The 26,245-nt window shown below is 42.4% G+C and overlaps 3 protein-coding genes and 1 long non-coding RNA gene across 9 annotated transcripts in view; 3 read left to right on the top strand and 1 right to left on the bottom strand.

Moving 5' to 3' along the window:
* The window catches only part of LOC148135381 (uncharacterized), a 293,567-nt gene that overhangs the window by 250,353 nt on the left and 16,969 nt on the right, over window positions 1-26,245 (top strand). The gene's annotated exons all lie outside the window — the stretch shown is intronic.
* The window catches only part of LOC122544647 (uncharacterized), a 211,597-nt gene that overhangs the window by 9,549 nt on the left and 175,803 nt on the right, over window positions 1-26,245 (top strand). The gene's annotated exons all lie outside the window — the stretch shown is intronic.
* Window positions 10,960-11,585, top strand: LOC122544560 (histone H2A-like). Its single transcript, XM_043683877.2, has one exon. It carries the CDS (start codon window positions 11,196-11,198, stop codon window positions 11,583-11,585), a length of 390 nt encoding a protein of 129 aa, XP_043539812.2. The 5' UTR covers window positions 10,960-11,195.
* Window positions 20,014-26,245, bottom strand: part of LOC148135389 (uncharacterized) — a 31,654-nt gene continuing 25,422 nt past the window's right edge. For all 6 annotated transcript variants that reach the window (XR_015755122.1, XR_015755121.1, XM_087984734.1 and 3 more), the window contains one exon: window positions 20,014-22,792. Coding sequence is in view for 4 of the 6 variants with exons in the window: in XM_087984734.1 (XP_087840860.1) it covers window positions 22,719-22,792 (74 nt within the window). In the remaining 2 variants the exon portion in view is untranslated. The remainder of the gene's footprint in view (window positions 22,793-26,245) is intronic.

A 26,245-nucleotide genomic window follows, 5' to 3' on the forward strand; every position in this document is an offset into this window, starting at 1 on the left:
TGTCGAAGTCTCACCTACCCCAATTATCCAGGTATCTGAAACACTCCCTTTCACACTATCCCCTTCATCACTTGTTCAACTCCTCTCTCTCCCTAGCCCTTGCCTCGCTAGCACATGGCACGGGCAACAAGCCAGAGATAACAATTCTGCTTGTTCCAGCTCCAAGCTTCCACCCTAGCTCCCTGACTTTCTGTCTTAAATCCCCATCCCTTTTCCTACCTCCCCCTCAAGATCTGAGACATCTTGAACCCTTGTACCTGGGGGGCAAAACACCAACCACGAGTCTCTCTCATTCCCACAGAACTTCCTAGATGTCCCTTCAACCAAGGAGAACCCAATGACGAATGCACTCTTCCTCTCCTCTCTTCCTTCCCCCCCCCCCCCCCCCACACCCCGAGGTGTGACTATGTCTTGGTAACTCCCCACAAGATAACATAGATTTCGAAAGCTGCTCATTTTTCTTTTTACAAGAAGAATTCAAAAGTTTCATTTTTCAAAAAGTTTAGTTTGGCTGTTCCAATTTGCACCACTGCATGAGAGAAAATCATTGCTTCCTCCTGTCCTTTGTAGAGCCACACAAGTGCCCCAATGATGGTGAGCACCATCACAATACAGTGCAGGGTAATTAACACCTACCTTTACTTCAACAGTCTTCAAGTGCACTAAAAAAAATTACTAATTATGACCTTTGTCACGTGGGCCAAGAGGTGACAGATTCAGTTTCATTTAGATACGTGTGAGGTGTTAGATTTTGATTAAGACAAACCAGGGCAGGACTTATACACTTAATGGTGGGGCCTTTGCAAGTGTTGCTGAGCAAAGAGACTGAGGGGTGCAGCTGCATATTTTCTTGAAAGTAGAGTCACAGGTAGACAGGGCAGTGAAGACAACATTTGGCATGCTTTCCTTCATTGGTCAGAACATTGAGTGTAGGAGTCGGTATGTCATCTGGTGGCTGTACAGGACATTAGTGATGCCACTTTTATGGGATTGCGTACAATGCTCATCACCCTTCTCCAGGAAGGATGTTGCTAAACTTTAGATGCTGCAGAAAAGATTTACAAGGATGTTATAGCGATATAGAGTCATAGAAACAGATCCTTCAGCCCAACATGTCTATGATGTCCAACAAACACCAAACTGCATTCATCCTAGTTATCTGCACTTGGTCAATAGCTGACTGTGCCCTGGTTTCTTAAGGGCATATCCAGATACTGCTTAAATGCTGTGAGAGTATTCCAACACACACTCAGGCAGCATATTACAAACTTTACCCACCATCTAGGTCAAAATATTTTTCTCAGATATCCTCTAAACTTTTTTCCCTACAACTTCAACTTTTGCCCTCTGGTCTCAAGCACATCTGCCAAGGGGAGAAAGACTCTCACAATCTACTCTGTCTGCATCTTTCACAATTTAGTATATCTCAGTCAGATCCTCCCTCAACCTCCTCAGCTCCAAGGAAACCAAACCCAGCTCATACGGTCTCCCCTTTTAACGGAGACTTTCCAACCCACTGCATCCTCTCCAGCCAACCCCACCCTTCTAATTGTGTGGCAATCAGAACAGCATACAGTATTTGATCTGTTTTATAAAGCTGGAATCAGACTTCCTTCCTCTTATATTCAACAGCTCCGGAAAGCATTCTTTATGCTGCCTTCATCATACAGCCTACAGCTTACTCACTCAGTAAGGCAGAATGATACCATTGAACAAGCCACTCCAAGGACCCAGTCTGTTCTCATTCGAAACAGTTCTGACAAGCACACCGAAGGTCCGGTAAATGAGTAACTCCAGCCACATTAAATGAAAGGGTAATTGTCCCAGTTACTGAACAGACACCAGGTGCTAGCTACAGCCCATTAATGCCCTAAAACAGCTGACGGTGCAACAGCTAAAGTTATCTTATAGTACTCAGTTTCTTGAAATAAGTTTGAATATTAAGAAAAAGGTTCTTGTAAAGAGTCTTACCATCATCACCATAGTTTTCAGCATAAAAAATAGGTGCATAATACCAAAGCATGAAGAGGAAAAGAAGCATTTAAACCTGGAAGTGAAGGTTAGCTAGCTTTAGGTAATGCCTTCTCTTATGCCTAGTACAAAATAGATTGCTCACGGCCTATTAATCAGAGTGCTAACAATTGGGGCAAATAAATTTACACTTTGTAGCTAACTTTTTAAAACAAAAGTTAAAATTACAAGTCAATGGCAAGTAAGTCAAAACAAACTGTCCTTTGTTTTTTCTTCATATATTCCCCATTGCCCTAATTATATCAGAGAAGCAATTGAACTTGATAAAATGGAATACAATGAATAACAATATTCAAGCTGTCCTGAGAGACAAGCTAGCCTGAGAGATGTGGGCGGCACGGTGGTACAGTGGTTAGCACTGCTGCCTCACAACGGCAGAGACCCGGGTTCAATTGCCGACTCAGGCGACTGACTGTGTGGAGTTTGCACATTCTCCCCGTGTCTGCGTGGGTTTCCTCCGGGTGCTCCGGTTTCCTCCCACAGTCCAAAGATGTGCAGGTGAGGTGAATTGGCCATGCTAAATTGCCCCTAGTGTTAGGTAAGGGGTAAATGTAGGGGTATGGGTGGGTTGCACTTCGGCGGGTCAGTGTGGACTTGTTGGGTCGAAGGGCCTGTTTCCACACTAATCTAATCTAATCTGATCATAATCTAATCTAAAACCCAAAGATGTATCACAAATAACTTTGGGATGTGAATTAATAGGATGAAAAGAAAGATTGCAAGACCTGGAGATTAGTTTCCGTGAAACAGAGGTCAGGGGTTCTGGGGTTGTGCAAAGAAATGCCCACCATTGATTAGGTGTCTCATGGAAGAGAGTATGCAAAGTAAGATCATTGTAATCAAGTTTCTGATTGTTATCATAAAATTTATAAAAATATTGCTTTTTATTGTAAAATCAGTGTGTGTCATGGACCTCTCTTCTGAGGCCAGTCTCTGAGGACGATGCTTTGGTCTTCTGGTTGAATAAACACCTACCACTTGCCTGAATGCTGCCTGCCTACCTGCTGAGTCTTTCATCCCCAGTCGGAGGTTATGCTCTGACAAAGGCCATACAGAAGTCCATGTAAACCACATCAACTGCACTACTGTCATCAGTATGTTTCATTGCCAGGATTGGAGGGTTTCAGTTATAGAGTAACAGAGATGTACAGTGTGGAAACAGACCCTTCGGTCCAACCAGTCCATGCCAACCAGATAACCCAACCCAATCTTGTCCCACCTGCCAGCACCCAGCCCATATCCCTCCAAACCCTTCTTATTCATATACCCATACAAATGCTTCTTAAATGTTGCAATTATACCAGCCTCCACCACTTCCTCTGGCAGCTCAATCCATACCAATACCACCCTCTGTTGAAAAAGTTGCCCCTTAGATATCTCTCATATCTTTTCCCTCTCACCTAAACCTATGTCCTCTAGTTCTGGACTCCCCAACCCCAGGGAAAAGACTTTGCCTCTTTACCCTATCCATGCCCCTCATAATTTTGTAAACCTCTGTAAGGTCACCCCTCAGCCTCCGATGCTCCAGGGAAAACAGTCCCAGCCTGTTCAGCCTCTCCCTATATCTCAAATCCTCCAACCCTGGCAACATCTTTGTAAATCCTTTCTGAACCCTTTCAAGTTTCACAACATCAGAATGCAGAGACCAGAATTGCGCACAATATTTCAACAGTGGTCTAACCAATGTCCTGAACAGCCACAACATGATCTCCCAACTCCTGTACTCAGTACTCTGACCAATAAACGAAAGCATACCAAATGCCTTCATCACTATCCCAACTACTTGCAAATCCACTTTCAAGGAGCTATGAACCTGCACTCCAAGGTCTCTTTGTTCAGCAACACTCCCTTGGACCTTACCATTAAGTGTATAAATCCTGCTAAGATTTGCTTTCCCAAAATGCAGCACCTTGCATTTATCTGAATTAAACTCCATCTGCCACTTCTCAGTCCATTGAGTTATAGGGAGAGGCTGAACAGGTTGTTGCTGTGTTGCTTGGACTGTCTGAGAATGAGGTATGGCCTTTGTACTGGTTGAAAAAATCATGAGGGGCATGATAGGGTGATAGCCAAGGTATTTTCCCGAAAGTGGGTGCGTGCAAAAATAGAAGGCACAGATTTAAACTGTGGAAGTAAGATTTTAAAATGACCTGAGGGGTTACTTTATCAAATAGAGGGTGGTGCTTGTATGGAATGAGCTACCAGAGGAAGTGGAGATGATGGGTACAATTACAACATTTTATAGGCACCTGGATATGTACAAGAATAGGAACAGTTTAGAGGGATATGTGCCAAATGCTGATAAGTGGGAGTAGCCATGATGTGGAGGTGCTGGCGTTGGACTGGGGTGAACAAAGTTAAGAATCACACAACACCAGTTTATCGTGCAGCAGGTTTATATGGAAGCACTAGCTTTCAGTGCACTGCTCCTCCATCACCCTGAAAGCTAGTGCTTTTACATAAACCTGTCGTAGAATGACCTGGTGTTGAGATTTTTAACTTAAATGGGACTAGGTCGGATTAGGATCTCTGCTCAGCACTAACAACTTGGACCAAAGGATCTGTTTCTGTACTGTACAACTTTATGACACTCTGAAGGCCACACCTTGATATCATTACTCCCAGTTAGACACTGCACTATCGGAGTTGCAAAGGTCCATTGCTTTTAGCTCTTTGACTCTGAAGAACAGCACAGATCCTTTCTGTGACAATGCGTTGGGGTTTCACTTACCTGTGAATCTTACAGACACAAACAGTCAAAGAAAATAAGGTCTTTCCCATTCACTTCAGGAAACATGAACTGAAAACTCTCTTTTGATAACTGGCTGTCCACTTAACAGCAAGCATTTAAACTGCTCAGTAACACAATGCAGGAAGATTGAAGCAGGATCAATCGAGTGTGGGCAACCTTCCTGTATCATAACAACTGTTTCTTTCAAAAATGTATTTTCTACATAAAATCAGTGCATGTACACAACAGCCTGAGTAGTCAGCATTAAATTTTCGTTTCTAAGTTTTTCACTAGACAACATGGCTCTAATCTGTTGACAGTCTGTCACATCTGAGCTGAGTTTTGAAGGACAATAAGCCAAATCCATAGTCCCATTGAATAGCACAGACTGACAGGTCGATAATAATTCCTAAGTACACAAACTGTACAAGTGAATGGAAGAAACAAGATGAGTTCTGCACTCACAGAAGAACAAACAGTTGCAGACTGCACCAGTTATTGTCCCACACAGGTATAGATTCCACCCTACCCCCCCCCCCCCCCCCCCCCCGCCCCCATACCCACCTCGTCTGAACATTGCTGAATATTACAGTGCAATTTACCATCACTAATCCAGCTAACCTGTACATGTTTCAACTGTGGAAAGAAACTACAGCACCCAGAGGAAACTGTTTTGAAGATGTGGGTGTACTGTACATTTAAGAAAGTTATCAGCCAGTCGAACTACCGGACATCACCAAGTGTTCCGAACAAAAGTAACATTTGGCCGAACAACCCAAGTAGCTGTTTGCCTGAAGACAAAAACATTTGAATTCAAACAGTCATTTTAAATTATATCTGAAAAATATCAAATACCAATCCAGTTCGAATTGAGTACATTGACAGTCTTAAAAGCCAATGACACAGTCCGATGCTCTGGAGGTATAAGACTAGGGAAAATTGAACAGTTGGGAGGAGAATTGTGAAGCCAACAGCATGTAACAAGACTGCCTGAAAAATAGCTCTCTTAAAGGTATCCTTATCGATCAGTAACCTGTGAAGCACAATCCCCAAGAACATCAAAAGACAGGAATACAGAAAAGAACCGAAAGCTACCTGGTTTTGAGAAAAGTGTTGTTTTGTAAATCTTAATCAGGAGTTCTATCGGACTAGTATTATAGAAGATAAGTTAGAGGAAGGAGTTGTCAATAGTTTTTAGTTAATCACTGTCTGCTATACTTTAAAAAATAAAGCTGTTAAGCTTTACTTTAACTCGTTCTTGGCCTATCAAATTTTCAGATTACTGCATGAGATAGATCTCTTCTCAGTTGCTACTTTTAAATTAGCAAAGGGGTTTACCCCGTGCCATAACAAAACCAATGCAGACATGGGGAGCATGTCTGAGTGCAGTTTGCACAATGAGCCAAGGCTAGTATTGAAACTGGGTGCCTGGCACTAGTGTGCCACCATGCTACCTGGACATGGATGGCAATAGATAAAATCTTATTCACATTGAGCAACAGAGATTTGAAGTAAAAAGAGCTCCTGCAGTTTCTGGGAAGTGTCATCATAAACAGAGCCAAATATTATAAGTACACACTTATTCAACAAAGCACACACTGAAAGGTACAGATACTTTCAAATGCACTCATCCATTCATGTAGTTGGAACTGTCAGGTACAGATTGAAAACTGTGCTCATTCACATTGCAGAAACTGACAGGAGTAGATTTAAAACAATGTTCTCATATTCATTAAAAAAAACTGACAGGTACATTTTGATAACACTCTCATTCTCAAAGCTGAGGACACACAAGCAGATAAAAATTTCTCATTTTTCTTATTGTCTTCAGCTTTGAGACATTTACACTGACACAACCCTGAAAGAAATTAATAACTGTAGTGTATACCCTGCATGACAGAAATGAGAGGCATCATTCACCTTTCACTTTATCTCTAACTTACTGTGTGCTCACAGATCACATACTGACAGATTCAATTACAAGTCACCGTAACATAACAGAAATGGAGTAAAAAAAACATTCATTTCATCTGAAAGTTAGTAATGTTGGGATATTTGCTCTCTCACATGCCAGTGGTTGACAGAAACTGAGTAAAAACAAGATTAGAAACAACAAACTGGCAGTTACAGAATGAAATACGGAGTCAGTTGCAAAACAATGGATTGTCAGGATACAATGCAGCTATCCACTGGTGAGAAACTGACATAAACAGTGTGACATCAGCAGTAACATTGTTATTGCCAGTTTCTGCAATGTACAATATATTGCCCCTTACCAAATGCTGCAATTATAAATATAAACTTACTGTCAATGCGCAGAAGCTGATATTCAAAAGATATGGTGGGGAGGGGAGGGAGTCATGCCTGAGACTGTCCAAAGTGGTGTTTGGTCACACTCAGAATTGTAGATACTAAATGAGAAACATTCTTATGTTAATGACAGACACCTCAAGAGTAAAAACAAGTTACACTTCAGGTTTGAGTTACGGTCCAGTAACATACTGACATGTTAAGACTGTCAAATAGAGGAAACAAAAATGCTTTACCTCCCAGAAATGGATAAGCACAGATTGGAGGAACATTTCTAAGTGGCAGGCAAATGGTGTAAAGTTTTACCGCTTACATCAGTGTTTGGTGGATACAGAATAAAACCTGTCTTGAAGTAACACGAATTGACTATTACACAGAGGACCAGAGCCTCAATGGACAGGTTTGAATTCATGCCAAATGTCTAAATAAGGACTCTACAGATACAAAGTTAAAGTGACACACATATAGCATGCTAACGGTTGCTGGTTAACAGGTATTCGTATGAGACTGAGAAATGCTCTAAATCCCTGCATGAAAGTTCAATGCTCCTAAATTAAAAAGAGCGGCAACGTGGTTCAGATCCACTGTAGTTATTTGCAAAACACACAGTTACAGATCGGTCTCTGGGCCCACAGTTAGCAATCAAGTTCTCAGAAATATACTAATCCCACTGTCAAGACAGACATTCTCAACCCGTGACTCAAGAAAAGTTTTAAACAGATACTTTTCTTCATCTCTCTCCAACTCCGTGCAGTTGAGAACGAGTTCCATCAACCCCAAACCTAGAAAACACACAGTCTTAGAATCCCTACAGTGTAGAATTAAGCACTTCGGCCCAACAAGTCCACACCGACCCTCTGAAGAGTAATCCACCCAGACGCATTCCTCATTTTTCTGCATTTACCCCAAATTAATGCACCTAACCTACACATCCCAGAACATTATGGGCAGTCAGCATGGCCAATTCACCATCCTGTATGTCTGAATTGAGAGGGGAAAACTAAGCACCCGGAGGAAACACACTCAAACACGGGGACAATGTGCAAATTCCATGCAGACAGTTGTCCAAAACTGGAATCGAAACAGGGTCCCTGGCGCGGAGAGGCAGCAGGGCTAATTACTAATAAAATTGGCAAGCTCAGTGTTAATTCCAGCCCAGAGAGAGGACCAGAAACAGACATGCGGAACTAGAAACACACCCTTCCACTCCCACATCATCACAACAACGAGCAAAAGGAAACCGAGCCAATACCACAGTCGCTTTGTGTGACAGACACAAAACAAATCTCCCTCAGTCAGACTGACAGGAACAGAATCACCATCCACTTCACATTTCGTTGCAGATTCTGACGGATCCACATTGCGTCCCACACAAACCAATCACAGAGACTGAGTGTTTGGGAATGACTCTGTGTAAACTATGCAATCAGGAACCAGGCTTTCCCCCATCCCTCATTAGCATTGATGACATCGTCAGTCTATAAAAAGGGAGCTCCCTCCCCTCCCTTTCACTGTTTTGATCACACAGCACTGCCCTTTGATGTGAAGGGCAGTGCTTGTCACTGGCCACCCGGGTGTTTTCCTATCTTCCTGGTGGTGGAAATTAAATAAAGATTCGTGCACTTTGTGTCTTCCACTGTGTCTCACACCTGCACACACACACCTTGGGTGCTGGGGATAAAATAAGCACTACCGCAGTTAGGTGGTAGTGTGGGGGTTAAAAAAAAGAAGAAAAAAAGAAAGGAAAAAAAAACAAACAACAAAAATTAACAGGAGATTAAAATAAACACTACCGCACTTAGGTGGTAGTGTGGGGGGAAAAAAGAAAAAAAGGGGACTAAGGTAGTTGTCAGGGAATAAGGAAAAAAAAATATTAACAGGAGATTAAAATAAACACTATCGCACTTAGGTGGTAGTGTGGGGGTTTAAAAAAAAGAAAAAAAAATAAACAGGAGTGGAGTGCATCATTTCTCCCTTCAACTCTATTTTGAAAAAAAAATAAAAAGGGAGCTCCCTCCCCTCCCTTTCACTGTTTTGATCACACAGCACTGCCCTTTGATGTGAAGGGCAGTGTTTGTCATTGGCCACCCGGGTGTTTTCCTGTCTTCCTGGTGGTGGAAATTGAAAAAAATAAAAAGGGAGCTCCCTCCCCTCCCTTTCACTGTTTTGATCACACAGCACTGTCCTTTGATGTGAAGGGCAGTGCTTGCACTGGCCACCCGGGTGTTTTCCTATCTTCCTGGTGGTGGAATTTGAATAAAGATTCGTGCACTTTATGTCTTTCACTGTGTCTCACACCTACACACACACCATGGGTGCTAGGGGAAAAAATAAGCACTACCGCACTTAGGTGGTAGTGTGGGCGTTAAATTAAAAAAAAACAGAATTGAAAGAAAAAAAAATTAAAAGGGAACTCCGAGCCCGCTTTCCCTTATTCTGTGTCTGGAAGTGAGCGGCGCTATGGCTGATGAGAAGAAAGCCCAGCAAGCCTCCAAGAAGGGCGCGAAGAAAATCATCAAGAAGGCGCCAGCGAAGGGCGGTAAGAAGAGGAAAAGGACTAGGAAAGAAAGTTTCTACATCTACAAAGTGATGAGCAGGTTCACCCCGACACCGGCATCTCCTCCAAGGCCATGAGCATCATGAACTCGTTCGTCAACGATATTTTCGAGCGCATCGTGGGGGAGGCTTCCCGCCTGGCCCATTACAACAAGCGCAGTACCATCAGCTCCCGGGAGATCCAGACCGCCGTGCGGCTACTGCTGCCTGGGGAGCTGGCCAAGCACGCCGTGTCGGAGGGCACAAAGGCGGTGACCAAGTACACCAGCTCCAAGTGAAGGACCGCATCGCACTGAAACATACACATCCACAACCCAAAGGCTCTTTTAAGAGCCACCCACAACCTCCTTGAGACAGCTGAACCATTTTAAGAATTTTGTTTTAGTTTGCCTGTTGATAAGGTATTTTAGCTTTTCGTACTACATTCGCTTTTATAATTGGTTTGCAATTTTGAGAGATAACGGAATGAAGGGGTGAGGTAAGAATACATCACAAACTGCCCCTTTCTATGTCAGTGGAGAGACAGCAGATTAAGCACCGGTAAGTCATTTTAAAGATTGATTTGTTCTGGTCTGCATGTGATTGTTGGCCAGGTATTTTTAGTCACATACTATATTTAATTTTATAAATGCGTTGCAAATTGACGAGGCGAGGGGAGCGACTACATGACCAAGCCCTTCCCTGTCTGTAGAGAGAGAGAGAGAGAGAGCAGATGAAAAAAATGAGTCTTTTCATCGTACTTGTTCAAGTTGTTAAAAGTCTTGGTGGAATGTGAAAGCGTATTTTCATCCTGGCAGACCAAATGGAAATGCCCACAGCCTTCAGTCCCACGGATTGATGTGTTTTAGTCTTTTTTTACATTGACAATGCGCAGTTTTTAATCCGACTCTTCAGAATGCACTTTGACAGCCTCTCACCAATAGCAGAAAGTGAACCGAGAGAAAACCAAAACAGCTGCCGGGCTGAAATGTGATTTTTGCTGAATCTGATCGAGACCGATAAGGGAGACCAACTTTAAAATATCGTCTAAACACTGTGTTCGCCATTGATACTGAGCCGGAAGAATGTTGTGTGCTGCTTTATCAAACTGCAGTGTTTGGCCAGTTTTGTTTCAGCCTCTTCTCAAGGTTTAGAAAATAACCCACACTCAAGATCAGAAATGGACAGATACGGGAGGGGGGGGGCGAGAATGAGGGAAAGTAAGACCGTGTGAAGTATACATTTGTACACTAAAAGTAAATTAACATGAGTATTAATTTATTTTAAACTTATTCAGTTTTTTTGTACTTTTTTCAGTGTAAAACATACTCCTTTGTTTGGAAATTGGCGGGCTTTTCAAATTGGAAAGAAGGCGGTTGATGATTTGGCGCCGGGACTTTCCGCCCTCCTCCCCGGGCCCTCTCCGGATTGGGGAATGAGGCAGATATCTGATTGGGAATTGAAACAACATTAGGAGGGGCTGAACAGTGGGACCAATCAGTAACGGCCGCCCCACCATTCCTCCCGAAGGTATAAGAGGCCGCAATGTGGGCAGAGTGCACCATTCTCTGTCAAAGTGTTTGTGAACATGTCTGGGAGAGGAAAGGGCGGTGGGAAAGGTCGCGCCAAGGCGAAGTCTCGGTCGTCCCGGGCTGGCCTGCAGTTCCCGGTGGGCCGTGTTCACAGGCTCCTGAGAAAGGGTAACTATGCTGAGCGTGTGGGTGCCGGAGCGCCGGTCTATCTGGCTGCGGTGCTGGAGTATCTGACGGCTGAAATCCTGGAGCTGGCCGGCAACGCGGCCCGGGACAACAAGAAGACCCGCATCATTCCCAGGCACCTGCAGCTGGCCGTGCGCAACGACGAGGAGCTCAACAAGCTGCTGGGAGGGGTGACCATCGCTCAGGGCGGGGTGCTACCTAATATCCAGGCCGTGCTGCTGCCCAAGAAAACCACCGCTGCGGGAGCCACTAAAAAGTGAAGAGACCATTCTTGAATCTGACAATCCAAAGGCTCTTTTAAGAGCCACTCACAGCGTCTGTGAAAAGGGCTAAACGCTGTCGGATTGATTATTTTCCCTTTAATGTGGAGAACCCTCGCCTTTGTACCGGACATCAATGAATTCCACACTCCATTTAATTGGATACTGTTGCTGTCCGTTATCAGAGGACGAATTTATCATCAAATGTCATTTTGAGTGTCCTGAAATTATAGGATTTTCTTATTGAATGGTCACTGCCTGAGTGATCTCTGTCTTCAGTTATAGACTGGCGACACGAACGTCCGCGATCTGGTTTGACCTCACATTAGATTCACATTTCCTTTAAGTGCAGTAGGAAGAGCTGGGTTGACCCAGTGCAGTAACGGGTCAGTCGCTGCAGAATACAGTAAGGACCCTCTGCGCTTTATTCTCTGCTCGGTTCATATTCAGTCTTTTATCCCCTGTCTCTGGAGAGGGAGAGAGCAGATTGAACAGCAGTGAGACATTTTCAGCTTTAAGGGCGGGAATGGGATGAAGTGAAATTGTCTGAACTTTAATTTCGTAATCGAAAAAGCAATCCAGGTGTACGTGCTCATTTATTCTCCTCTGTAAAACTTGCTGCCCTTTTATATGTGATGGCGGGCATTTTCAACTTTGAAAATAAGCTGTTAGTCTCTTGACGCCATTTATTCCTTTTCCCTCCTGCCTCCACCTCACCACAAGCCATGTTAACGCAAAGGGAGTCAATGAGGAGGTAGGGTTTTTCCAGAAATATCTAACCCAATACCAAAATTTGATAGATAAAATAAATTCTGCAATTTGTGATTACAGGGACCACACTTTATCAATACATTTTTATTTCATCCAGGTTATTACTTGCCCGAAGACAATTTGTAACCGCTGTCTGAACGGGCAGATGGAAAGAACGCGCCATTAAAACATCCGTCGGCTCCCAGAAACAGAACTGAGCCGAGAATGATGCCTCGGAAATAGGAATACTGCAATACGTAACATTAATGTCTGGATTCTACAATAAATAAAACTATTCATGGCATGGACAACAAAGTATGCATTGATATTACTAGATAGACAGTTACTCACGAGAAAGAGGATCGAAGGTTACGGGGAGCAGGCACAAGAATAAGTTTGAGAAACATTGACAGGACCGAATGGCCAAATGTTGTTTCTGCATTTTAAAAGTCATGATGCAATTCTTTACATGGAATAACTAGATTACAGTAGTCTTGAATTGCCGAATAGCTTATTATCTACACTGTAGGAATACTTGCAATTATGAAATCATTGGCTACCGTAAACAGCAATAAAGCGGATCCACGGTGAATGCTCTCGGAAATTTGAATACTGCAAATTGAAACATTGCCGTAACCAGCTGCCTCTAACAAACGGAAGGTATGTAGCCCATTGACGTTTACACACCAGTGTTGAAGATAGATAAACTGAATCCTCATCCAAAATAGACATTCAGGAACAACATTAAAATCTGCAATTATTAAGAGCATTTTCAAAATTACAATGAAGATAGACAAATAGGCCACATTGTCGCATTGTTTCAACAACCGTCCGTGAAGGAGGGGTTAAGTACAGAGATGGAGGGAAACTGCTCACTGACAGGGCAAGAGTTACCGAAGAGTCGGCGAGTCATAGAGACGTGTAGCGTGGAAACAGACCCTTCGGTCCAACTTGTCCATGCTGACCAGATATTCTAACCTAATCTAGTCCCATTTGCCAGCACTTAGCCCATCTCTCTCTAAACCCTTCCTGTTCATATTGTTAAAGTACAGATTTGAGGAATCCCCTGTGGACTCAGATCTGTATGCCTCTTGGTTTGTCCTGGAGATAAAAACTTCTTACAAACAGTTTTGTTTAATTTTAGCCTTCCCCTTTATTTACCAATAGTTTCACTGTTACAACATAACATTGACACCAAAAAGCCAGGCACGCAGAGGTTCTAAAACCCTAGAAAAGTAGGATACCAGCTCTTCCTTGAAGAGCCCTCAGACCATTCCACTCTTCTGTCTCAAACAGGCTTCCTTTTTACAAAAAACACTGCACGTTCTTAATTAGACAGACAGTGGAAAGGCAACAATTCCTAAGGAAGAGAAGTTAATTAACAGGTCTGTGTGTGCTTAACTGATCACTCCTGTCGGCCCTTAGCCATCCATCAGGTGGGAAAAACACATCCAGCCCAGTCAGTGCCTGTTGGTGAGGTAGGTCCCTGTCATAAAGAGGTATCAGTCTAAAATAAGTGTAAGAGGTCATAAGGTAACCTTGCACAGCTTGCATGTCAGATATCATTGTTTTACAAAATGGCATCCTAGTGAGGAGGGCAAACATTGACCATAAAATGGCTTCCTGATAGATTGTGTCAGAATCTCTTCAATGTTAGGTTTAGAATAACTTTTAAGCTAGGAGCAGACTCCTGTTTTTTTTTTAATCTTAAATACAACATCATTCTGTATCTGAGGCTGAAACATTAAATTTTAAACAATTTATTAGTCTCAAATTAAAATTGCTTTCTTTTCAGGGTTGTGATTCAAATTTAAAGACGACAGAAGATCTGCCGAGTTAGAATTGACAGTGGGGCATTCGTGGTGTGTAGGAACACCAAGTAAGTTAAAGCTTCATCAATATTACATTTTAGAGTTTGCATTTCATAATCAGCGATGGCTACTCAAAATCATCATAAAGACCCAAAATGCAAATACATTCAAAACATTCTTGTCTCTCTCTCACGTGCACACACTGGTAATAAGAATCCATTATAATTGATAGGACCTGACCGTTTATTACAAGGCTTTTGACATGCTTCTGAGATGATACAAAGTTTCCGAGATCACAATCAAACACTGTCATTAAATTAATACGTTAACAACTGTGAATGTTATCACTGTCTTTTTTACACCGATTCATTGATGTTAAGGCAAATGTTCTTAATTGCTTTAGAGCATCCTGTTATCACTTGGTGAGAACAAATGCTTTTTTTATCTTCTGCACATCCTAGGTTCCCCCTTTTGTGGCCTGATGCCTCTCTGCCTGCCCTGTATATTTTCTTGTGTTCTATAATTCAACATTACATTTAGTCTAAGTATTTAAGGACAAATTTTAAGGCTTTCTCATTATACTCATTCAGATGCCTTTTAAATGTTATAATTGTACCAGGCCCCACCACTTCTCTATGCGACTTATGATTTTATAAACTTCTATAAGGTCATTCACCAGGGAAAACAGTTCCAGCTTGTTCAGCCTCTGCCTACAGCTCAAATTCTCCAACCGGGATGAAGCATATTTACATGAAGTTTGTGTGTGACTGAGAAGGACAGAATTAATCCTTGACTGAATAGTTGTCACCTACTGAGATAACAATGAAATAATGTGAATTTCAAACAGACAATCTATACAGGTAGCTCATGTGCTATACTCGCAACGCGTCCTTTCTATAACCCACTAACAATACAACTTGATAAACTTCTGCCCATTTCTCATCTGCCTGAATGTGATGTTCTCCATTTCCTCATTAAAACATCATTTTTAAGATAATAACAATTAGGGACTCATTTGGATTCGTTTTGTGTATGCCTTTTGATACACTTGCTTTAAATTTTCATCTGTAACTCAGTTAATTTACCTGAGCTAAAGATGTCTGCTTTGTCATCTGTTCCTGGTTTGTCTCAACTATCTGATCAAACAGGGTCTCTGCTAATTTCCCTTCAACTTTCTTATCTGTACTCTTTGAACTTTCCTGTTTCAAGTGGTGACTTTGTGACCTCGTTACCACACAGTCAGAAACATCCCAGGATATGTGTCCTGCAATGGTTCAGTTGCCTGAATTTCCATTGGCTTTTCAACCACAATCGGCACTCCCACCAGTGAATCAGCAACATCATTAGCAAGGACAAATTGTATTCCCAGAGCTGAAAGTTTGTCCAGTCCTCCTACTATGACTTCTCCCCACTTCACTCGACACTAACCTCACTTCTTACAATTGAGCATTTATTATGTCAATATGAATTCCAGTTACTCATACCTTTTCTGGCAATAGCTCTTCAGAGGTACATATATCCTCATCTTTTAGCATCACAGATTGAGAGGATTATTGTATCTCTGAATATTGCTACCTCTTTATCTGCTGCTCCTGGCCTATGCGAGTAAACTTCAACTTCACGGTGTATGGTTTAAGAAGATCTGGCACTTCCTCCATAAACAACCTCCAACCAGCTTGTACACATTGCTCTCTGTTACCACTCCAAAATTCACTGGCTTGTCCTGTTTTCCTACATCTGGCTTCTCAGTGTTTTTCTTAACCCACTAATACTGATTCCATGTGGCCTACTTTATTGAAAACATCAGAGCTTTTTCACTTCTCTTTCCCCTTCAAGGGTTTCCTTTTTACCCTGTGGTAAATTATCCTTATGATCTTCACAGAGATCTACTTTTTCCTTTCCATGTGAGAATTTCTCTTACCCACAATTATTATCCCTCGTGGATTGAAATTGATTTTGGCAGCCCTATTTTGATTTATTGACCAACTCAATCATCAGCCATTTCTGATGTCAGTCTTGCTGTTTTAACTCTCTGCTCTTACACGAGTTCTCATTACTTCAGGAAGTGAATTTTTGAACTCCTGTCTAAGTGCCAACTTCTAAAGTCCAAACTCCCTCCTTTCTTCCTTACCCCTCTCTCCTTTTCTCTTCTCCCTCTCTTCTGCTTTTAATTGTAATTCAAACTGTTTTGTTTCTGTTGCCCTTTCCTTGACTTTTGCCTCTACTCAAGTTGTTTCACTTTCAATTGAATGTTAGCCATCTCTAAAGTTTCTGATGGCGTTTCCAGCAAGTTTAAATGTTGAGTTATTAATGTAATTATCGCCTTTTTCCACGTGGAAGGAGGCAGGTCAAGCTCCAGTTTGTCTGCTAATTCCAGAAGCTTGGCCTTAATCACTTTTTGCAAAAATCTGAAGTCACTTCTTCCATCCCCAGAAAACTCTTGATGACTCAGAGACTTTGCTATTCCTAGCACTGTTTCCTAATGAAGGGCTGATGCCCAAAACATTGATTCTCTTACTCCTCAGATGCTGCCTGACCTGCTGTGCTTTTCCAGCACCACACTTTTGTCTCTGATCTCCAGCATCTGCCATCCTCACTTTCTCCAAGCGCTGTTTAAACCAATTGAATTCAACACTCAGAAGAAAAGACACTAATACTTACCACTCGCTGCCTTTGAGTCCAACAACCCAAATCAGAGCTACAGTATAAGTTCTGCAAACAACCCCCAATCTGTTATGGAAAAGGCCTCCAAACATTTCAATAAAGTAACCCCGACCCTAACTTTACTAGTTGTTTTAAGCGGGTGTAACGAAAATATTCCAGGAGAAATGCAGCTGGTCAAACCATGTAGTTTTAAACCAAACAGTTTGACTTACAAATTTACTGAATGATACACAAACAAAAGAGAACAGAATACTACATAACTTAAAAATCTGAAAACCCAACAGATTATACCAACTTAATGATGGTGTTCCCAACATTTACAACAATCCCCATAAATACCCCTTGGCACAAAAGGTAAAATCAAACACAGGGTCTTACAGGAAAGATGTCAGACAGAGAGTACAATCATGGACCTGCTTCTTTGGGTTCAGCAGCTTTTTCAACTCCCTGACTGCTTTCAGTCAATAGCCAAGCAGCCAAAAACCACATTTGAAACCAGAGAAAAGCTGAGCTGGGAAAACTGAGACACATCCCTTTCGTTGTACAAGTGTTCTTTTTAAAAATGTGGAAGCCTTTTGCCTGAGGCATTACCCATTAGCTATAATTAAAATGCCACTAAAACCCATCAACTCAGACTTTTCGGAGCCTGTGTCTTTTACAAGCTTGTTAAAGGAGCAGCAGCATCACAGCAGACTGGTCAAAGAAGTAAAAGTCCATGGGATACAGGGTAATGTGTTGAATTGGTCCCAAATTTGGCCAGTCACAGGAAAGATAGGATAATGGTCAATGGTGGCCATTGTGAATGGAAAGTTGTTTCAAGTGGTGCTCTGCATGGCTCAGTGTTGGGACCTGAGCTGTTTATTTTATACATTAATGAGTTGCAGTGGAATATGGTGGGAAAATTTGTGAAATTTGCAGACGACACAAAAATTGGCCGTGTAGTGGATAGTGTGGTGGAGAGCTGTAAGCTCCAAAGCTATATAGATGGTTTGGTGGAGTGGGCAGGAAAGTGGCAGATGGAGTTCAGCTCTGATAAGTATGAGGGAGCGCATTTTGGGAAGTCAGACAATAAATGGGAATATACTGAGAGGGGCAAGTGAAGTGAGAGATCTTAGTGTGAAAGTGCACAGGTCCCGAAAGATAGATGGGGTTGTAAAGAAGGCACATGGAATGTTCTTCCTCATTGGCAGAGGGGTGAATGAAAAAATAGGGAAATAACAATGAAACTATATGAGGCACTGGTCGCTACAACAGGAGTATTGAGTGCAGTTGGGTCACCACATTACAGGAAGGATGTCATTGCTGTGGAGAGACTGCAGAGGAGATTTACTAGAATGTTGCCAGAATTGTCACGATCAGGAGAGATGGGAGAAGTTAGGGTTCTATTCCTTGGAACAGAGGTGCCATGATTAAGGAATACAGGGCGACCATGTATTCGCGAGTCCGGTTATCGCGGTTTACCATGGTCCAAGTACATAAAAGGGAATGTTCCTGAACCAGGAGATTGCCAAGAAGGTATATTTCCCATTTAAATTAATGGTTTTGTACCTATCTGCAGTTTTGCGTTTCCTCTGTTGGTCCTGGAACATATCCCCACGGGTACGGGGGAGAGGGGGGTCTACAGTACTAAATAGTGAGCTACCTGATGAAGGAGTAGCACTCTGAAAATCTGCACTTCCAAATAAACCTGTTGAATTATAATCTGATGTTGTGTGATTTTTAACTAACTAGTGAGAGGGAGACATTAGGCAGGAGGAACCTGTTTACTTTGGCAGAGGATTCAAAAACTAGGGATCACTGATTCAAGCTCAGTGGTTGTAGGATTAGATGATATTAGGGAAAAATGTTATTTTTACGTGGAGAGTGATGGGTATCTGGAATTTGCTGCCTGATTTGGTGCTGCAGGCAGAGACCTTACTTTTTTTTTAAAACAAACATTCCCTGGAACTGCACCTCAGGTGTTGTAAACTGCAAGGTTACAGGCTGTGCCAGGATGGTGGGATGAGAAAGGGCACCTGGGTGTGTTGGCGTTGGCATGGACAAGATGGACTGAACTTTACATTGGCAACATCAATCACAACTGATGTTGATTTACAGGAGGTATCTCTTCTGTCTTTCTCAAGGCAAGTACTCAAAGGACCAAGACAATGTAATATTCCCTCAGTACAGAGCCAAGTGTGACCAGCTGCTTCAAACAAACAGCAGTGTATGGCGTGCCTGCCTTATTGGTTGACTTTGCTTGGGCCATACTGCTCCTCCCCCTCTCTGGGACGTATCACAAAAAAAACGTGAAATCTGGCTGCAATTTTCATAATCAGTGGAATCTTATAACCACCTTTCAAAGCAGTGGAGAAAAGGGACAAAAAAAGCCAAAATTGGTAGGTTTGTAGAATTGCACATTTTATCTTCAAGCAGAGTTGAACACTGCTTTTATTCAATAAATTGAATTTGGCAGTTTCCATATTCCGCACTGCATGACAATAAATAAAAGTCCTTTTCCTTTCCTCCTCCTTACCTCAAGAGCAAAGGTACTGCTAATGATGCATGCTCACATTACAAAGCAGTGGAATGTTCTGTCTACATCAGAAAATAGAAGTGAATTAGCCAATTATCTTTTCTGTACAAGGAACATTGTGGTCAGTCAGCTACAATGCAGCTGAATTGTTCACCACCATTTCATTTAGTTGCAAATGAATTCAGTTTACACTGATTGTTACTTCAGCAGTGTTCAGAAAAGTACATCACTATGCACTGAAACAAAATTGATAGCATTCTGAAGACCAACATTTTATATCATTACTCTGTTAGATTCCGCACTATCCAAGATACAAAAGGTCCATTGTGTTTCCTACCTTGACTGTGAAGAGCAGCACTGAATCCTTTCTGTTGCAGTGTGTTATGTTTTCACTTACACGATTCCTACAGGCACTAACAATTAAAGAACTTCAGCTGTTTTCCATTCACTACAGGAGACATGTGCTGTCAGTCTGTAACTCAGTTCAAGAGTAAACTCACTCTCACTCAGCCACTCGATGCTAAAAGGAAAATAATAAAATTTGGCCTCAATTATTTCCAGATATGAATTGACTCTCAACATCACTTATCACAGCTGAGGATATGCAGCACCTGATAAAGTCTACCACACGTGCACATACACGCAATGTAAAAATAAATTGAGACTGAAATGCAATAAAATTAAGCATCATTGAAAAGAGTTTATTTACAGAGTTTATGCTACACTCAGACAAAAAAAAGAACACAACTGAACATAGGTGAATGAGACCCAGTAAATCTCTGATTAACCCTCTCCACAGCTTGAGGATCCTTCCTGAAATAAAGTGCGCAGAACTGAACACAAATGTGATCTGACCAATGATGTGTGATTGAGATTGTGGGAAACATATCAAAGCTCGCACTATAGTTATTAAAAGTCAGATGTCAAATTGTCCTTTCCATGTAGACACTGTCAATGAGTGGATGAAGTTCACATTCCCAACAATTACTGCAGAACTGATGCATAAGAGAATGTCCCAGAAGAGACAAAATGAGCTGAATGTTCTGCTTCTGAGCTGTGCCATATCAGCAATTCTAATTTTGGTGAGAAAGGAGATGACATGCTGTTGTGTTGCATATTGGTATAAAAATATCATACAAAAATGGACTGGCATGCAGAACAAAACTCATTTTCACAAACAAAAACACCAACAATGTCTGGGTACAAATTAAAACTAAATGTCTCAGTGATACCACAGATCCCAGACTCTCTCCCCAAACAAGAAATGTGTGACCATAATTCAGAATGGTTCTCAGAATAAAGCAGTTTCCCTTCTGCCATCACCTTATCTCCTTTCTCCCCCACTCACCCCCACAGACTGACAGTCAACTTAGAAATCACAACATGCGGAAAAGATTAAGATCCAGTCTCAACACCCTAATAATAACTATCACAGACACAGAATATTGATAGCGTCCACTTTAATACACAAGAGTAGACACTGACAAGTACAGACTGATAATTACACACTCATTCATGTTGCAGAAACAAACAAACGATGACGACCCTGTTACTGCGATGCAAATGTGTGACTAAGTCTCCATCGGTCAGTTTCAGTTAACTTTTGTCTCACAATCGCATTGCAGTAACTGTCGGGGACAAATTAATAACTACACTCTCATTCACAAAGCTAAAACTGATAGGAACAGAATGATAACTACACTCCCAGTTTCACACAGCATAAACTGACAAGTACAGTCTGATAATGACAGTCTCATATTCAGAGCAGATTCTCACAGGTACATATTGGTACCTGCACTGTTCACATTCACAAAACAGGATCTGACAAGTAGAAGTCGATAAGTAAATTCACATATTGACAATGCAGAGATTAAGGAGCATAGATTGGTAACTGCATTTACATCCTGAAAAAGGAGAAACTGACAAGTACAGATTAATATTGACAGTCCCAATTCGCAGACCAGGAACAGACTGGTAAATAACTCACACATTCACATAGGGAAAACGGACAAGTAGAATACTTACGTGCACATAGAAGAAGCTGACAAGTACACATTGGTTATATAAATGATTAGGAGTTTGGTGTTGAGATTATATTATCTCTAAATTGCAGTTAATACTAACCCAGGGAGAAGAGTGAATTGTGAAGATGATGCTGAGTGACTTCACAGGAAGATTGACAAGTTTACCAAATGGGCAGAAATCTGGAGATGAATTCCAATGCAGAGAAATGTGAGGTAATGCATTTTGCTAACAGAAACACATGGCAACAATGCAGGGTCAATGGTATGTCTTTGAAGGGATCACATGAGCAGAGGGACCTCTGGGTTCACGTGTATCATTCTCTGAAGGTGGCCAGGCAAGCTGAAACCTTTGTGAAGAAGGCTGATAGGATCCTTGCCGTTATAAATAGAGGCATTGAGTATAAAGCTGAGGAGACGATGCTCCACCTCCACAAATCATTGGTCAGACCACATTTGTGTTCAGTTCTGGGCAGTTTATTTAAGAAACTTTAAGCTCTGGAGAGGGTTCATTGAAGATTTACTGGAATGGTAGCAGGAATAGAGGATTTTACATACAAGGAAGGATTAGTGATATCAGGCTCCTGCTCCTTGGAGCAGAGAAGATTAAGAGGGGGACTTTATGGAGGTGTTCAAAATTATGAAGAATTTTGACAGGGGAAAGACAAATATTTTGTTACCACTAGTAGGTATGTCAGGAACTAGAGATCACAATTTCAAGATTGTCAGCAAGACAGCGAGGAATGAGATGAGGAGAAATATCTTTACTCACAGTTGTTAGGATTTGGATTGTGCAGCCTGAGATCGTGGTGGAAGTATGCTTCCATATGAGGTATGAAATGAGAGCTGGATATGTACTGGAAGTGATGAAATTAGAGGGCAATAAAGATCGGGCTAGAAAACAATCCTGCCTTGAATTGTTTCCAGCTCACCACAATTTAAACAAAACATGGAGAGTACATTTAATTCATTGGCTCATCTGCCTGGACTCATTTGCCAGGAGATGAAATGGATATCCAAGTTAGGAATGATCAGCATAAAATCTCAAATCTTGGCCACCAACAGTGAGATTGTGCTACAGTGGGAATAGACTGACACACTGAAGGTTGTGGAAGAGACAATTATGCAGATGGTTTCTCAAGACAAGTCCATCTTTGGAACTGACATCTTGCTGACTGAATTGAGACAAAGCCTAGCCTAGTCGCAGTAACGTGACATTGCAATGCCTTCTCTTCCTTGTCCTCCTCATTTGCTGCAAGATAGGATTGCTATTGATCGATTTGTGAACCTTCACAGGCTTTCTTGTACGCTGTCTCACGATGTCTGTGGAAGGTTGACAAAAACGTTTCTCTCTTCATCTTGACCTGGTTCCTCATCCCCTCCTGTATCTGTGTGCCTCAGAGTGGTGTATGTGATGCAGGGTCATTGCTGCTCTGCTTGGGCAGCCTGAAAACAGGACAACACAGAAACATAGTAGATAGGAGCAGGACCAAAAGTAGCGTCATTGTGGACAGAGGTGGTTGTTATCTAAGAGTACAATGGAAGTTTGATCCAGATGAAGTTTAATTTAGATAAATGTGAGGTGTTGCACTTTGGTAAGACAAACCAGGGCAGGACTAATACTGTTAATAGTACAAGTCTGGGGAGTGTTTCTGAACAAACAGACCGAGGGGTGCAGGAAGACAGTTCCTTGAATGTGGTGTCACAGCTAGACACAGTGGTGAAGGCGGCATTTGCCATGCTTCCCTTCACTGGTCAGAGCACTGACGGCAGGAGTTGGGGCATCATGTTACAGCTGTACAGGACGTTGGTGAGGCCACTTTTAGAATACTGTCTACAATGCTGGTCAACCTGCTGTGGAAAGGATGTTCTCAAGTTGGAAAGGGTACAGAAAAGATTTACAAAGATGTTACCACGACTGTAAATTTGAGTTATAACAAGAAGCTGGATAATCTGGGAGCTTTTCTCCCAGTTTTTCAGAGGCAGAGGGATGACCTGAGAGGTTATAAAATCACAAGGGGCAGAGATAAGGTAAACAGCTATGGTCTTTTCCAGCTAGGGTAGGGGTGTCCAAAACTAGTGGGCATAGGTTTAAGGTGAGAGCAGAAAGATTAAAAAGGGATCCGAGAGGCAAATTTATCACACAGAGGGCAGAGTATATGGAATGAGCCGCCAGAGGAAATGGTAGAGAACATTTCAAAGACTTTTGGAAAGGTACATGGATAAGAAAGGCTGAGAGCGATATGGGTAAAATGCAGACAAATGGCACAAGTTGAGTTTGGGAAACCTGTTAAGCATGGGTGAGTTGGGCCAAAGAGCCTGTTTCCATGCTGTATAACTCGAAATTTGGATGAGAATAATGAACTTTGCCTGAAAGACAGTGTACAGGAGGAGCTGTGAATATCTGGGGTCATTATCCAGACCAATTTCTCTTGACAAAGCATGTGATCTCAACAAACCAAAAACTGACCCTGACAAATGTTATTTCTCTGTACTTTGAACAGGATGCAGTTATCTCTGCCAAAGTGGGAAGTGGATGCAATTCCGAAATGTCCTTGCACCAATCGACTTGCTCAGCCAGAATTTGGAAAGGATTAGGAGTCATGTGCAGAGCAGACTGGGCGAGGAGGGCAGATTTCATTTCCTGAAGGACCATCACAGACAGGAACAGAAGGCTATTTTGCCTCTCAAGCCTGCTCAGCCATTCAATAGCATCATGGCTGACGCACCATTCCTCACGCTCACTTTCCTGCACTTAACATGTAACCCTCAATTCCCCGACTGATCAAGAATCTACCTTCCCCAATTATAAACTTGCTCCCTGTCCCCACACACAGCTCTTTGTGGCAAGGAGTTCCAAACACTGAACTTCTGAGAGAAGAAATTCCTCCTCACCTCAGTCTTCAATTTTGAACCAGATAGTTGTTTGTTCCTGACAATGGGCGGCACGGTGGCACAGTGGTTAGCACTGCTGCCTCACAGTGCCAGAGACCCGGGTTCAATTCCCGCATCAGGCGACTGACTGTTGGAGTTTGCACATTCTCCCAGGTCTGCGTGGGTTTCCTCCGGGTGCTCCGGTTTTCTCCCACAGTCCAAAGATGTGCAGGTAAGGTGAATTGGCCATGCTAAATTGCCCGTAGTGTTAAGATGCAGGGGTAAATGTAGGGGAATGGGTATGGGTGGGTTGCGCTTCGGCGGGTCGGTGTGGACTTGTTGGGCCAAAGGGCCTGTTTACACACTAAGTAATCTAATCTAAACAGTCATTATTAGAGTCTTAACTCCAGATCTGTTTGTTTCAAATCAAATTCCAAGTCCACCACCTGCCACAGCAAGATTCAAATTCACACCTCCAGGACATACATTGGGGAGGTGTAAACATAGGATTTTGCTTCCCCATTATTTCAGAAACTGAAAATGAATATCAAAATTAATTTCAGAATAAATTTCGTCACATCTTTGTGCTAAACATTAATGTCGCCATAATCCACATAGTGTAGACAGAGACCATTCAGCCCATCCAGTCTGCCCAAGCCAGTGAAGAGCATCCCAAACAAACCCTGACCCTATCCCCGTAACCCTGCATTAACCATGGCCAATCCCCCGAACCTGCACATCATAGAATCCTACAGTGTGGAAGCAGGCCTTTCAGCCCATCGAGTCCATACTGATCCTCTGAATAGCATCCCACCCAGATATACTGCCCTACCCTATCCCTGTAAAACTGCATTTGCATTGGCTAATCCTCCTCGCCTGCCTCTCCCTCACACTATGGGCAACTTAGCATGGCCAATCCATCTAAACTCCACATCTTTGGACTTTGGGAGGAAACCAGAACACCTGGAGAAAACCCAAGCAGAGAAGGGGACAAGGTGCAAACTCCACACAGACAGTCACCAAAGGCTGGAATTGTTCCTGGGTGCTGTGAGACAGCAATGCTAACCACCCGGCCACTGAGCCACCCAATGTTTTTGCCATTGGTCATATAGGGGTTGGTTTGCTCAGTTGATTCTGTAGTTGGCTTACAATGTATAGTCACGTTGACAGCTTGTAGTTCAATTGCTTCTCTGGTTGAGATTGCTGTGAATGATCATTCCCTGTGCCTTAGATGTGGCGACCCTCAGGTTAAACCATAAACAGTTGTTGCTTTTTCTCTCTCTTTCTCTCCCACACCTCTCTCCCTCTCTCTAATGAGACAATGGTGACTTTACATTAACTGCCTGCTAAAAACATAACTTTGCTGATTAAAAATTAACGGTCCTCTTTTTCACTACAAAATAATCTATGTGTTTCTTTCCTGATGCACCAGTGGAGTGAGCTATAAATAAAATACATTTTACTAACGGGACATATCTGAATGAACTGTGAGAGGATGCACAGGGAGATTTACCAGCAGGTTGCCTTGGGGGCTGGACAGTCTCAGTGATTGAGGGAGATTGGACAGACTGGGGTTGTTGACCTTACAGCAGAGTGGATTGAAAGAGAGGGATGTATAAAACAATGAGGGGTGAAGATAGGAAGGAACTTTCACCCCTTGACAGAGGTGGAGGAGGGGAATAGATTGGAGGTAAGGGCCAGGAGGTTGAGGGGATGTGAGGAAAATCTTGTTCACCCAGAGGGTGGTGGGAATCTGGAACTCACTGCCTGGAAGGTTGGGAGGAGATGAAACACTCATCACATTGAAGGAGGATTTAGATGTGCATTCGTGACGCCAGGGCTATGGGGCCAGGTGCTGAGGAAATGGGATTAGAGAATAGTGAGGTGGTTGTTTCTGACCAGCACAGACTTGATGGGCCTTTTCCTTGGCTGTAGATCTCTCAGAAGTTATGACTAACGCACTTTGTCATGTGTATTCTCCATCCAAGATACCAACCAACTGCAACGTGATTTTGTACATTTCAT

The sequence above is a fragment of the Chiloscyllium plagiosum genome, unplaced genomic scaffold, assembly GCF_037043375.1.
Source record: "Chiloscyllium plagiosum isolate Xiang-an unplaced genomic scaffold, Cpla_swu_hap1 HiC_scaffold_49, whole genome shotgun sequence".
Lineage (NCBI taxonomy): Eukaryota > Metazoa > Chordata > Chondrichthyes > Orectolobiformes > Hemiscylliidae > Chiloscyllium > Chiloscyllium plagiosum.